Source organism: Bufo gargarizans, chromosome 1, assembly GCF_014858855.1.
Source record: "Bufo gargarizans isolate SCDJY-AF-19 chromosome 1, ASM1485885v1, whole genome shotgun sequence".
NCBI lineage: Eukaryota > Metazoa > Chordata > Amphibia > Anura > Bufonidae > Bufo > Bufo gargarizans.
Window position 1 is genome coordinate 456930627 of NC_058080.1, and position 15463 is coordinate 456946089.

The window sequence follows — 15463 nt, forward strand, 5'->3', positions numbered from 1 at the left end:
GATCGGAAATACGCAGGACGTACAGGTACGCCCTGTGTCTTTAAGTACCAGGACATCAGGGCATACCTGTACGCCCTATGTCCTAAACAGGTTAAATGTGGATTCCGCAGAGGAAGCTGAATCAGTGGCAGATTTTAGCCATGTGAACATGCTCTTTACGTCAGCGAGTTCGATGTGAGAAACTCGCAGCGTGTGTCAGTGTTCCCATTCTGGCTTCCCCTCCTCTGACAGGATTGCACAGCGTTAGGGTGCTAACACACTAGCGTATACAAACGGATATCCTTTTATTTATTTTTTCCGGATCTGTTAGACTTTTGCATTGAAATACCGGATCCGTCTTTCCGGTATCATCCGAAATAACTGATCCGGTATTTCATTTTTTCAAAGCTAGAAAGAACTGTGCGTGCGCAGACCAGAAAACCGGCATTAATACATTTACATTTTTTTCCGGTATTGAAATCCGGTAAAGGGTCTCAATACCGGAAAAAACGCATAACGCTAGTGTGAAAGCATACTTATACTGGTTTATAATCCTGTGTAACCCTGAGAGTTATAAAATCTATTGCATTACACTGACATAATGCTGTGCACAAGAACGTAAAAAAAAATTAGATTGGATGTAGACTCATTCACTTCAGTGGGGCTGCAAAAGATGCAGACAGCACACCATGTGCTGTCTGCATCTGTATGTCCGTTCTGCAGAACTGCATTATGGACAAGGTTAGGACAGTTCTCTTATGGGCAGGCGTTGCGTTTCGCACAATGTGGAACGCACACAGCCTGTATATGTGTTTTGCGGATCTGCAAAAAACGGCTACAGCTGTGTGCATGAGCCCTAATACAGTAGATTCCAGGACCCTCAGGGTCACACAGCCTTATCAATCGTTATACTGTGTGATCATGTCAGACGAGGGGAAGTCAGAAGGGCAACTCGCAATCTGACATGCTGCGAGTTTCTCGCATTGAACTTGCTGGTGTGTGTCTGGCCTTAGGCCAGATAGGAAGCGGGTGCGTCATGGGCTAATGCACAATTTTTCTGCGCGAGTGCAAAGTGTTGTAATGCGTTTTGCACGCGCTCAAGAAAAATCGGCATGTTTGATACCCGGACTTCTTCACAGAAGTTCGGGTTTGGGTTAGGTGTTCTGTAGATTTTATTATTTTCCCTTATAACATGGTTATAAGGGAAAATAATAGCAGTCTTAATACAGAATGCATAGTAAAATAGGGATGGAGGGGTTAAAAATAAAGATAATATTTAACTCCCCTCTTCCATTTGTTCGCTCAGCCCGGCGTGTCTTCTTTCTTCTTCTTTGAGGACCTGGCAGAAAAGGTGGACCTGGCAGACCATGGGAGACCTGGCAGACCATGGTGAAGGATCATGTGATGGACCATGTGACGTGCGCAGTGATGTCGTCAAAGGTCCTTTTCCCCCAGGTCATCAAAGAATAAGAAAGAAGAGAAGCCGGGCTGCGCGAACAAGTGGATAAGGTGAGTTTAATTATTATCATTATTTTTTTAATCCCTCCATCCCTAATTTACTAAGCATTCTGTATTAAGAATGCTATTATTTTCCCTTATAACCACGTTACAAGGGAAAATAATAATGCTCGGGTCCCCATCCCAATCATCTCTTAGCAACCATGCGTGAAAATAGCACCGCATCCGCACTTCCTTCGGGATGCTTCTGAGTTTCAGACAGTTCCATTCACTTCTATGAGGCCTGCTTTGCGTGAAAAACGCACAATATAGAGCATGCTGCAATTTTCACGCCACGCACAAGTGATGCGTGAAAATCAACGATCATGTGCACAGCCCATAGAAATGAATGGGCCCGGATTCAGTGCGGGTGCAATGCGTTCTCCTCACGCATTGCACCCACACGGAAAACTCGCCCGTGTGAAAGAGGCCTTAGAGTTTTGCTACGCACGGCCATTTGTGCTAGCTTGAAACACAGACCTGATTGTGAGTTTGTAAAATGCTCTTATTGGCAGAGGGACGTTCAGTTTAAATGACTTTTCTTTATAAGATATATCTTAGAAATAACCATGTAGTTCAAAGAAGCCTTTAATTATGGATCTGAAACGGGTCATTATGTAAGCTTTACAAGGGCCTGTTTAATCATTTGTTATTAGTCAAGTATTTCAGTTTCTGATGTGTTTTTTTATGGTTAAAGATAGTAGGAAACCTGATGTGGAGATTTTGTAATAGTCCAGGGGTCATCAACCTCTTGCACTCCAGCAAACTCCATTTACTTCCGTGGGGATTCCAAGAACAGCTAAGGCTACTTTCACACTCGTGTTTTATCCGGATCCGTCTTGTATCTGCACCAATAATGCAAACGCTTGTATCCGTTAATAACGGATCCGTTTGCATTATTCTTAAAAAAAAAAAAAGTCAATGGGGGATGGATCCGTTTTCAATTGCACCAATTGTGTCAGTGAAAAACGGATCTGTCCCCATTGACTTACATTGTAAGTCTAGACAGATCCGTTTGGCTCCACATAGTCAGACTGTCACCAAAACGCTGCAAGCTGCGTTTTAGTGACCGTCTAAAAAACGCAACAGAGGCCAAACGCAGCCAAATTGATGCATTCTGAATGAATCCTTATCCATTTAGAATGCATTGGGGCTAAACTGATCCGTTTTGGGGCCACTTGTGAGAGCCCTGAAACGGATCTCGCAAGCGGACCCAGAAACGCCAGTGTGAAAGTAGCCTAAGCAAGTGTGCATGCTGTGAGTTTGTTTCACCATGGATGGTTGCTGATCTTTGTGGTACTCTCATAAAGTGACCAGAGTATGCTATAGACATTACAATGAGTGTTTTCTTGGCATAGATCAGACTGATTTCCTTTTCTAAGGTTAAAAAAAATAAATAAAAAAAAAAAAGTGGCACCATTGGCACATCAGCCTCCATCCCTCCTCTGCTGTATTATTAAAGAAATGTAGAAAAGGGACGGAAAATACAGGAATATCCCAGCTCTTCGCTCCTTCTTTCTTTTGACATTATTTTGTGTCCTGAACTGAAAAACCTAAAAACATCTTCTCTTTGTCACAGGCGATCGGCCTTGTCACCTTGCTGTTCTGGGTGTCTGTAAGGATGCATTCATGCTGTCTGGTATATGTTGCCTATATTCATAGGTTTCAAATCGCCCCACGGAAACCAAAAGTGTTTTCTGTCGGGCTCTTATACATTGGTATATGTTTTTGCTGTTTAGAATTGAGTAGTTGACTACATGTTTCCATGTTTTGTGTGTTTTTTTAAAATATAAAACATGGGAGCCTATGGATGACTCATGCCAATGTAAGCCTACAGAAATCCTAGGTGTACAGTATTTATAAGGTGTTCCTTTATGGTGTAGCTCTAGTTATATATAGTCAGAATGCATGTGGCAGAGCCTGTGCACGGAGACACTAAAATAATTTGCATAAATATGACGCCGGATGGAACATGCCATGAATTTGGTGAAATTGGAGGCATAAGGAAGTACAGTAGGGAATCTCCCTAGCAGCCCTACCTGGCCATTTTTCACCTTAAGGACCAGACTGATTTTTGCAAATATGACACGTGTCACTTTATGTGGTGATAACTGTAAAACGCTTTTCCTTATGGGAACGTCTCACCATGGATGGTGAGATAGGGGATTTTTTTTGGAGGGATGGGGAAAGGTCCGCCAGTGTGTAAGTGAAACTTGGCGAGAAACATACTTTAAGATGATGCATCATGCAATTTACGGTTTTAACTTCCCAGCCTCTCCTCATTTCCCCGATTGCATCACTCATTGTCCTAATTGTAATGCTCAGGCAACTGACTTTTGGCATAGCATTTGGACGTGTGAAAAAGTCTCTCACTTCTGGGGTAGGATCCGGTCTTATAGTAAAGCCCATTGGCTAGTGGATCTGCCCATGGAACCACAGGCCCTGGTGTTCCATCATATACGCCATGATTCGGACCAGTCCGGTCGCCCTACTAAGATCCTGATTATCCTGCATTCAGTCTTATTGATAGCCAAAAGGGCCTTGCCAGACATCGAGGTTGTGAGCTCAGACTTGAAAATTCTGATGAGGTATGAGCGGGTTGAGGCGGAGAGACATAAGGAATGTTCAGCTTCGAAGTTTTTCAACAAATGGCGGACTTTCATTATTACTTACCCTAATCCTGCTGCCATTACTGAGTTGGTTACCCCCTTCCAATATACCTCTTGGTATCTTAAGTCCTCTTTGTGTGATATATTAGGTCCTTTGGTGGTGTAGTCCTATCTGTCTTCTCCCTTTATCCCCTTTCCTTGTCCCTGTTCCTTCCCTCTATTCTGTAATACTGTTCAGACGTAAAGTCGTTATTTGCACTGGATAAGACCACTGATTTCTAAATGATGCAATAATGTGTCTTCATAAGATTTTTTTTTTTCTGTATCCGCTATGTACTTGTGGTCATTGTATTGCTCTACTGCTTTAATTCCAATAAACAGAATGAAAAATAAAATAAAAAATAAACTCTTTTACTTATCCAAGCCATTCTGAGATTGTTTTCTCATCACATATTGTACTTTTATGTAGTATTAATCCTTGCATGGGACATTTTTATATGACATTTTTTATACAGACTGTAATTGGTCCATATGCGAATTTTGGATTTCTGATCTTATGTAGTTTTTATCAGTTTTATTCCGTCTATTGTATAATAAATTATACTGTCTGGTTCCAAGTATTAGTGAGTGCCCAGCTTGTTGTATATATTGTGCTTAATGACAGTGGTAAATTTGAATCAAAATATTTCATTTTTATTTATAAAAAAAATACCAAGTTTACCAAAAATTTGGAAAAATTCGCAACTTTCCAAATTTCAAGTTTGCGTTAAGGGGTTAAGATTTGTGTAAAATGGTGCCATAATCCAGTCATGTGAATGAGCACTTAGGTGGTCAGATTTTAGTTGGATTTAGACCTGAATGAAAAAAGAGGGTTAGTCAGCACATCACACTGCCAAAAATCTCACCTTTTATATAATGAGCATAACATTAGTACTAGTATACTTTCTATAGCGAGTATGGCACCGTTGTATTTACTTTATTATTTGTGTTTGCAGAGTGCTATTGCATTGTTTGTTTTTACTTTTGCGCTTTCAGCCATGGCGATGAGCACCTGCGCAGTGGGATGTGCTGACTGGCTCATTCACGTGGCCGTTGTTCGGCCGAGCCCGTATTATGGGCCGCATACAGGCGGGTCCGGAGGGTCGGTGCGAAACGGAGGCTTGGAACCCCCTCTGAAGCACTACAGAGTGCTTCCGTGGGGTTTCTCTCCATGCCTCCACACCGCCAAAAATAGAACTTGTATTTTTTGCGGTGCGGACAGATCACGGACCCATTAAAGTTAAATGGGTCTGGATCCGTCTGCGGAATCCGCTCAGATGTTGCCCGTGCCTTGGGGACTGCAAATTACATCCCCAAATGCAATGAACAGATGAACAATGGCCGCATGCATGAGCCCTAAGGCTTATTGCACACAAACGTGTGCGCACTGTGGCCGTATTGCGGACCGCTTTTACGGATCCGCAACACACGGGCACCATTCCGAATGCATTCCGCATCACAGATGCGGACCCATTCACTTCAATGGGTCCGCAAATCCGGAGATGCAAAATGGTGCGGAACGGAAGCACGGAACGGAACCCTACAGAAGCACTACGGAGTGCTTCCGCTGGGTTTCGTCCCGTACTTCCGTTCCGCAAAAAAAAAAAAGTCATATCTTTTTGCAGAACAACTGGATCACGGACCCATTAAAGTGAATGGGTCCGTGATCTGCTGCGGCTGCCCCATGGTGGGTGTTCGTGCATTGCGGCCCGCAATTTGTGGGCCGCAGCACGGCCAAGTGCAAGAGGCCTAGCCCTGCTTTTTTTCTTTGCAGTCTGCATTGGAGATGTGGCTGTCTCTATTGGTCGTGCACCCCTAACACACCCGTCTGTCCCACAGGCTGATTTTATTAGTGCAAGTATAAGGCCCCTTTCACACGGGCGAGTTTTCCTGCGCGGGTGCAATGCGTGAGTTGAACACCTTGCATCCGCTCTGAATCCGGACCCATTCATTTCTATGGGGCTGTGCACATGAGCGGTGATTTTCACGCATCACTTGTGCGTTGCGTGAAAATCGCAGCAAGCTCTATTTTGTGCGTTTTTCACGCAACGCAGGCCCCATAGAAGTGAATGGGGCTGCGTGAAAATCGCAAGCAAGTGCGGATGCAGTGCGATTTTCACGCACGGTTGCTAGGAGATGATCGGGATGGGGACCCGATAATTATTATTTTCCCTTATAACATGGTTATCAAGGAAAATAATAGCATTCTGAATACAGAATGCTAAGTAAAATAGGGCATCTCTTCTGTCTTCATCTGTGAGGAATAGGACCTTTGACGTCACTACGCTCATCACATGGTCCATCACATGAGGTAAAATACAGAGTGGACTCGGCATACATGTGTAAGGCCTCATGCACATGGCCATTGTTTTGGTCCGCATCTGAGCCGCAGTTTTGGCGGCTCGGATGCGGACCCATTCGCTTCAATGGGGCCGCAAAAGATGCTGACTGCACTCCGTGTGCTGTCCGTATCCGTTGCTCCGTTCCGTGGTCCGCCAAAAAAATGATAACATAGGCAGTTATATTAAAGGCTGTCCGTGCCTATTCTGCAATTAATGTAGATTACCATCTACTGGTCAGGTTTGTGAGGCCTAGAGATGCAGTATACTGGGGCTTACTGTCTGTAACCAGGTTGTTTGCTTACTGGGGTGTTTTGGGTCATGGATGTTTTCGGCATATGGAAACATGATCTTCTCAAGTCTTACATGCTAAATGGCTTCACTTAATTATCTTCTGATTACAGGTGTTCTCACTGGTAACTTCAGAGCTTCTTCCTGGAGGTGATTCACTAGAACCAGAGTGGGACATGTTCTATAATTTGCAGAACAGCCACATCCGAGTGCTGTTTGCATGTTTTTGTGGACACATACAAATGAATGGTTCCTCGTACGATCTGCAAAAAATATGGATCGGACGCGGAGCAAAACTACGGTCGTTCATGAGGCCTTAGTCAGTTGTAGCATCCACTGGGAACAGTATACTTTCCAATCCCTGGTAGATAAGTTACATGTCACTTATTTGGCACGGATTGAAATCCACATGGGAAATTTCGGTGCAAGAGAACAGGGTTTCGGAAATCTCTTTAACTTACATTGGAGGCATTGATGGATTTCATTGTGGAGTATGCGCCAGAACAACTGTCAAATGTGACCCATGTGACATAGCGGTACAGCAAGGATGTCTAGGTATGATGACAGAAGAAATGGTTGCTGGTGTGGTATTTGGGCCCTACTATGACAGAAGGCCAGTGATTCTTACAGTATGAGTCACTGTTTGCCCACTAGTGCTACATAAGCATTGCATTGTGCTGCTGCACAATTGTTCTTTTCAGTAGACATTACATCCTCTAGCCAATAATAACCTATGATCATGGAATATTTTTGTTTGTGTAGATTAGGATACAGGAGTTGTTTGAAGGCTAATTATTGTTTTCTTTTTGCTTTGATACAGGCCTCCAGCATGGAAGAGCTCATATGGGAGCAATACACTGTCACCTTGCAAAAGGTGAGTACCTTTTAAAGTCTGTTCTGTCATTCCAAAGCATCCAATGAATACCTGCCCAGTAGTGTTGAGCAAACTTGTGGTTTCAAGTTTGGCATACAAGGTTTGGGTTATCTAATCATTACTTATGGTCCATGGTAGCGGAATCCATAACAAAATTCTTAGATAACCCAAACCTTGTACACCGAACTTAAAGGGCTTCTGTCACCCCACTAAAGTGATTATTTTTTTTGGGGCTAGTTACATTCGTTATAGCGCGATATATGAGAATATAATGTTGTTACTTACTTTCATGCGGCCGTTTCTTGAGAAAACGAAGTTTTATAATATGCAAATCCGGTCTCTACCAGCAAGTAGGGCGTCTACTTGCTGGTAGCCACCGCAAAAAACCGCCCCCACGTCGTGTTGATTGACAGGGCCAGCCGCGATCTCCTCCGGCCGGCCGGCCCTGTCAGTATTTCAAAAATCGCGCGCCTCTGTTCATTCGGCGCAGGCGCTCTGAGATGAGGAGGCTCGTCTCCTCAGAACTCCCTCAGTGCGCCTGCGCCGATGACATCACCGAAAGAGAAGACGTCATCGGCGCAGGCGCACTGAGGGAGTTCTGAGGAGACGAGCCTCCTCATCTCAGAGTGCCTGCGCCGAATGAACAGAGGCGCGCGATTTTTGAAATACTGACAGGGCCGGCCGGAGGAGGAGATCACGGCTGGCCCTGTCAATCAACACGACGAGGGGGCGTTTTTTTGCGGCGGCTACCAGCAAGTAGACGCCCTACTTGCTGGTAGAGACCGGATTTGCATATTATAAAACTTTGTTTTCTCAAAAAACTGCCGCATGAAAGCAAGTAACAACATTATATTCTCATATATCGCGCTATAACGAATGTAACTAGCCCCCCCCAAAAAAAATCACTTTAGTGGGATGACAGAAGCCCTAACCACAAGTTCGCTCAACACTACTGCCCAGTCCTAATAGTTTTCTTTTGACAAGGGTGAGTAAAACATTCGGGAAGCATCAGATTCAGTCTGTGGACACATTTGTACTGTTTGGTTTTTTTTTTTGTTTGTTTGTTTGCTTTCTGTATGCAGAACTTAGGCCACTTGCCACATAGTCTTCATTAAGAATTTCCTATTTTGCATCCGCAGAGTGGGTGTAAATCCTTCGCCAAGCTTGTGGTGCTGCTCAATCTGATCTAAATCCATGAGGGCACTGCTCCTGTTTCTGTCAAAATTTATCTTTTTTACTTTGCATTCTTTCAGGGTAAGGCCAGATTGACACTTCCACATTCTGGACATGTGCAGGATTAATGACCCAAACTAGATCCCTATAATTCTGGTTTGGGTCATTAAAGCTGTGATCAGTCTGGAATCTTGCCTTAGAGATATTAGCAGGAGGCTGTATACAGTGCGTGTGTGTGTGTGTGGAGAGCAGAAGCGCACACAAGGCAGTTTATCAGTGTAGACATCAGCATCCTGGACACACAGATCCAGCATGTATTACTAGGTGAGGCATGTCTGAAACTAGCAGCAGGTTGTATATATGAAATATCAGAGATTCTGAAAATAAGGGAATAAATAGATTACAGACTGAAAATTGGAACAACTTTTTTTTTTATATTCGTTAACCAGTAACCTATGTAAAATCAATTTTTCTATGTCAGAGGTGTCTTTAGCCTTTAAACCTTCTTTACCACTGTGCTATGAATAGCATGCACCTGGTTCTCTTACTGGAAATGGCAGACAAGTGGTGTCCTTCCTAGTCAATATACATATGTTGGTATGAACAGGAAAATCTAGGTCTGCTTTGTTACAGGAACTGTATTTTATGCATTTAAAATAGTTTGCATAGAACTGCATGGCAAATTGGAATATGGTGTATTATGCATGTGTTTAATATCTGACAGATATTATAAAGTACATTGGTCATAAGCTTTTTTTTGTGTAAAAAATAAGTTGTACATTCTGATAATTAATCACAGGATTCTGTATGTGCACACGTTACATCTTCACATTGTCAAGACCGTTTCTCTAAATCTGGTGCATGTTACATCAGTAAATGGCGATTTGCATCATTTACCAACTAAAGGGTTTGCCATGTGCTTGGAAGGCTCTAGTCCGTAAATATATGCTACTAAATAACATCAGAGAATGTGTTCTTACAGAATGAACCATAGTTTAATTTGTGTTTTTATGTTAAACATATTTTAAAGAGGTTTTGTATGGTGTTTTTAATTTTCTACAATTTTATCTCTATCTTCAAAAAGAAAAAAAATCCTAAAATCCTGCAATTTTAATGCTGGTCGCTATGCCTAATAGGCACCACTTTTAACCTTTACAGTTGACTTCTCAGCAGTCATCTCATTATCATCACAGGCAGCGTTACAGTGACAAGTAAAAAATATACAGTACAGACCAAAAGTTTGGACACACCTTCTCATTCAAAGAGTTTTCTTTACTATGAAAATTGTAGATTTACACTGAAGGCATCAAAACTATGAATTAACACATGTGGAATTATATACATAACAAAAAAGTGTAAAACAACTGAAAATGTCATATTCTAGGTTCTTCAAAGTAGCCACCTTTTGCTTTGATTACTGCTTTGCACACTCTTGGCATTCTCTTGATGAGCTTCAAGAGGTAGTCACCTGAAATGGTTTTCACTTCACAGGTGTGCCCTGTCAGGTTTAGGCCCCATGCACACGGCCGTGTTTCACAGCCGTGTGCGGGCCGTGGAACCGCTGCCTGGATCCCTCCTGAGAGCAGGAGCGCACGGCGTCACTGGTTGCTATGACGCCGTGCGCTCCCTGCTGCCGGCACAGTACAGTAATACACTGGTATAGATCATACCAGTGTATTACTGTATTGCGGCGGCAGCAGGGAGCGCACGGCGTCATAGCAACCAGTGACGCCGTGCGCTCCTGCTCTCAGGAGGGATCCAGGCCGCGGTTCCACGGCCCGCACACGGCTGTGAAACACGGCCGTGTGCATGGGGCCTTAATAAGTGGGATTTCTTGCCTTATAAATGGGGTTGGGACCATCAGTTTCGTTGTGGAGAAGTCAGGTGGATACACAGCTGATAGTCCTACTGAATAGACTGTTAGAATTTGTATTATGGCAAGAAAAAAGCAGCTAAGTAAAGAAAAACGAGTCGCCATCATTACTTTAAGAAATGAAGGTCAGTCAGTCCGAAAAATTGGGAAAACTTTGAAAGTGTCCCCAAGTGCAGTCACAAAAACCATCAAGCGCTACAAAGAAACTGGCTCACATGCGGACCGCCCCAGGAAAGGAAGACCAAGAGTCACCTCTGCTGCGGAGGATAGGTTCATCCGAGTCACCAGCCTCAGAAATCGCAGGTTAACAGCAGCTCAGATTAGAGACCAGGTCAATGCCACACAGAGTTCTAGCAGCAGACACATCTCTAGAACAGCTGTTAAGAGGAGACTGTGTGAATCAGGCCTTCATGGTAGAATATCTGCTAGGAAACCACTGCTAAGGACAGGCAACAAGCAGAAGAGACTTGTTTGGGCTAAAGAACCCAAGGAATGGACATTAGACCAGTGGAAATCTGTGCTTTGGTCTGATGAGTCCAAATTTGAGATCTTTGGTTCCAACCACCGTGTCTTTGTGCGACGCAGAAAAGGTGAACGGATGGACTCTACATGCCTGGTTCCCACCGTGAAGCATGGAGGAGGAGGTGTGATGGTGTGGGGGTGCTTTGCTGGTGACACTGTTGGGGATTTATTCAAAATTGAAGCATACTGAACCAGCATGGCTACCACAGCATCTTGCAGCGGCATGCTATTCCATCCGGTTTGCGTTTAGTTGGACCATCATTTATTTTTCAACAGGACAATGACCCCAAACACACCTCCAGGCTGTGTAAGGGCTATTTGACCATGAAGGAGAGTGATGGGGTGCTGCGCCAGATGACCTGGCCTCCACAGTCACCGGACCTGAACCCAATCGAGATGGTTTGGGCTGAGCTGGACCGCAGAGTGAAGGCAAAAGGGCCAACAAGTGCTAAGCATCTCTGGGAACTCCTTCAAGACTGTTGGAAGACCATTTCAGGTGACTACCTCTTTAAGCTCATCAAGAGAATGTCAAGAGTGTGCAAAGCAGTAATCAAAGCAAAAGGTGGCTACTTTGAAGAACCTAGAATATGACATTTTCAGTTGTTTCACACTTTTTTGTTATGTATATAATTCCACATGTGTTAATTCGTAGTTTTGATGCCTTCAGTGTGAATCTACAATTTTCATGAAAATAAAGAAAACTCTTTGAATGAGAAGGTGTCCAAACTTTTGGTCTGTACTGTGTATATATACCGTATTTTTCGCCCTATAAGATGCGCCGACCCATAAGATGCACCTAGGTTTTAAAGGAGGAAAATAATAAATAAATAAATTTGACCCAAAAGGGGTGCTTTTTCGTGAGTTTTGAACTAATGGTCTGTGGCTGGCACTCTTATGGGGGCCCGTCTGTGGCTGGCACATATATAGCATCTTATCTAATGTGTCATCCACAGATCTGCCATAAGTGTAACTATTTAAATATCATCTGAAATCCAGCGCTTTACTTACTACTAACTGCGTAGCAGCCAGGAGGCCGGACGGGCGCTCGCTCGCAGCGTGACTCACTACGTCACGCACCTGCTTCATCCATAAAGTGGGCGGAGCAGGAGCGTGACGTTGGCTGCTACGGGCCCCGCTGTCATAACAGACCCAGATGCCGGCCCCCAGCCTCCTCCCTCTCAGCCGATACACCCGATGGCCGCAGCATTCGCCCCTTAAGACGCACTGCTATTCCCCCCCCCACACTTTTGGGGGGGGTGAGTGCGTCTTAAAGGGCGAAAAAAAACGGTGTGTGTGTATATATGTGTGTATGTATATGTATATGTATATGTATGTATATATATATATATATATATATATATATATATATATATAATTGTGTGTGTGTGTATATATATATATTAGAGATATAGATATATTTTGCAAATCTGACCAGTGTCACTTTAAGTGCTCATAACTTTAAAACGCTTTGACTTACCCAGGCCGTTCTGAGAATTTTTTTTCGTCACATATTGTACTTCATGACACTGCTAAAATTGGGTCAAAAAAGTTAATTTTTTTTTTCATAGAAAATAGCATATTTACCAAAAATTTAGAAAAATTTGCAAATTTCAAAGTTTCAGTTTCTCTACTTCTGTAATACCTAGTAATACCCCCAAAAATTGTGATGACTTTACATTCCCCATATGTCTACTTCATGTTTTGTAGCATTTTGGGAATGATATTTTATTTTTTGGGGATGTTACAAGGCTTAGAAGTTCAGAAGCAAATTTTGACATTTTTCAGAAATCTTTAAAATCCCACCTTTTTATGGACCAGTTCAGGTTTGAAGTCATATTGTGAGGCTTAGTGGTGGGGGCAAGTGGCAGGGGGGTCTGGGGTCTGAGAGATGGAACAAAGAAAGATTTAGAGAAGTTATTTTTTTTTTCCTAACTAACTTTTCCCTTCTTTCCCTGCCTAACGGTGCCTCTCCGTCACTGACCCTAACCTACCTGGATGGCGATGGGTGCAGGAGGGTGATGGATGCCGGTTTTAGGGGGACGCAAGAGCTGGTCCTGGACGGTGCTGCACCTAGAGGGTGCTGGACAGGAAGAGGAGGGGAGAGAGTAGCGCAGGAAGTTTGAATTTCGCGCCTCTCTCCCCTGCACCAATCAGCACCCTGGACAGAGGTGTGTTCAGCACCAGGGCCTCTCCAAATCTTCGTACTGCGATTGGTGGTGTGTAATCACGCCACCGATCGCAGTCTTTTTCCGGTTTATCGGGTCACAGGAGACCCGAATGGACTGGAAATGCAGAAAACCGCAGGTCTGAATTGACCTGCGGTTTTCTGCGATCGCTGAGACGGGGGGGGGGGGGGGGGGGGGGGCTGATGATTTCAGCCGGCATCCCGTTCCGATTAACCCCCGCGGCGCCGGAATCCCGATTTAAAGTTAGGACGTACCGGTAAAACTGGAAAAAACACTCCAAATCTGTCAGATTGCGAGGGCACCTCCTGTGCACAGCCTTCTTCAGATCACCCCACAGATTTTCAATTGGATTCAGGTCTTGGCTCTGGCTGGGTCATTCCAAAACTTTAATCTTCTTCTGGTGAAGCCATTCCTTTGTTGATTTGGATGTATGCTTTGGGTCGTTGTCATGTTGAAAGATGAAGTTCTCTTCATGTTCAGCTTTCTAGCAGAAGCCTGAAGGTTTTGTGCCAATATTCACTGGTATTTGGAACCGTTCATAATACCCTCTAGCTTAACTGAGGCCCCAGTTCCAGCTGAAAAACAGCCCCAAAGCATGATGCTGCCACCACCATGCTTCACTGTGGGTATGGTGTTCTTTTGGTGATGTGCAGTGTTGTTATTGTGCCAAAAATATCTTTTGGAATTATGGCCAAAAAGTTCAACCTTGGTTTCATCAGACCATAACACCTTTTCCCACATGCTTTTGGGAGACTTCAGATGTGTTTTTGCAAAATGTAGCTTGGCTTGGATGTTTTTCTTCGTAAGAAAAGGCTTTCATCTTGCCACTCTACCCCATAGCCCAGACATATGAAGAATACGGGAGATTGTTGTCACATGTACCACACAGCCAGTACTTGCCAGATATTCCTGAAGCTACTTTAACTGCCTCCGGACCGCCTAACGCAGATCTGCGGTCCGGAGGCGGCAGCTCTGCGCAGAGTCACGCATATATGCGTCATCTCACGAGAGCCGTGATTTCCTGTGAACGCGCGCACACAGGAGTGGATCTCCAGCCTGCCAGCGGCGATCGTTCACTGGCAGGCTGGAGATGTGTGTTTTTTTTAACCCCTAACAGGTATATTAGACGCTGTTTTGATAACAGCGTCTAATATACCTGCTACTTGGTCCTCTGGTGGTCCCTTTTGTTTGGGACACAGGTAGCTGTGTAAAGTACCACAAAACACTACACTACACCCCCCCCCCCCCGTCACTTATTAACCCCTTATAAACCCCTGATCACCCCATATAGACTCCCTGATCACCTCCCTGTCATTGATCACCCCCCTGTCAGGCTCCGTTCAGACGTCCGTATGATTTTTATGGATACATGGATCGGATCCGCAAAACACATACGGACGTCTGAATGGAGCTTTACAGGGGGGTGATCAGGGAGTCTATATGGGTGATCACCCCCCTGTCATTGATCACCCCCTGTAAGGCTCCATTCAGACATTTTTTTGGGCCCAAGTTAGTGGAAATTGTGTGTTTTTTTTTTTTTTTTTTTTTTTTTTTTTTTTTTTCCCCCTTACTAAGTCTCATATTCCACTAACTTGTGTCAAAAAAAAAAATCTCACATGAACTCACCATACCCCTCACGGAATCCAAATGCGTAAATTTTTTTAGACATTTATATTCCAGACTTTTTCTCACGCTTTAGGGCCCCTAAAATGCCAGGGCAGTATAAATACCCCACATGTGACCCCATTTCGGAAAGAAGACACCCCAAGGTATTCCATGAGGGGCATATTGAGTCCATGAAAGATTGACATTTTTGTCCCAAGTTAGCGGAAAGGGAGACTTTGTGACAAAATACAAAAAAAAATCAATTTCCGCTAACTTGTGCCAAAAAAAAAAAATTCTATGAACTCGCCATGCCCCTCATTAAATACCTTGGGGTGTCTTCTTTCCAAAATGGGGTCACATGTGGGGTATTTATACTGCCCTGGCTTTTTAGGGGCCCAAAAGCGTGAGAAGGTCTGGAATATAAATGTCAAAAAATGCCCTCCTAAAAGGAATTTGGGCCGCTTTGCGCATCTAGG

General features: G+C 43.9%; 1 protein-coding gene across 4 annotated transcripts in view; it reads left to right on the forward strand.

The window, feature by feature from the left end:
* Positions 1-15463, forward strand: part of LOC122922236 (tight junction protein ZO-2-like) — a 130474-nt gene that overhangs the window by 67883 nt on the left and 47128 nt on the right. For all 4 annotated transcript variants that reach the window (XM_044272809.1, XM_044272818.1, XM_044272827.1 and 1 more), the window contains one exon: positions 7575-7628. In XM_044272809.1, coding sequence (XP_044128744.1) covers positions 7584-7628 — 45 coding nt within the window. In that variant the 5' untranslated portion in view covers positions 7575-7583. The remainder of the gene's footprint in view (positions 1-7574; positions 7629-15463) is intronic.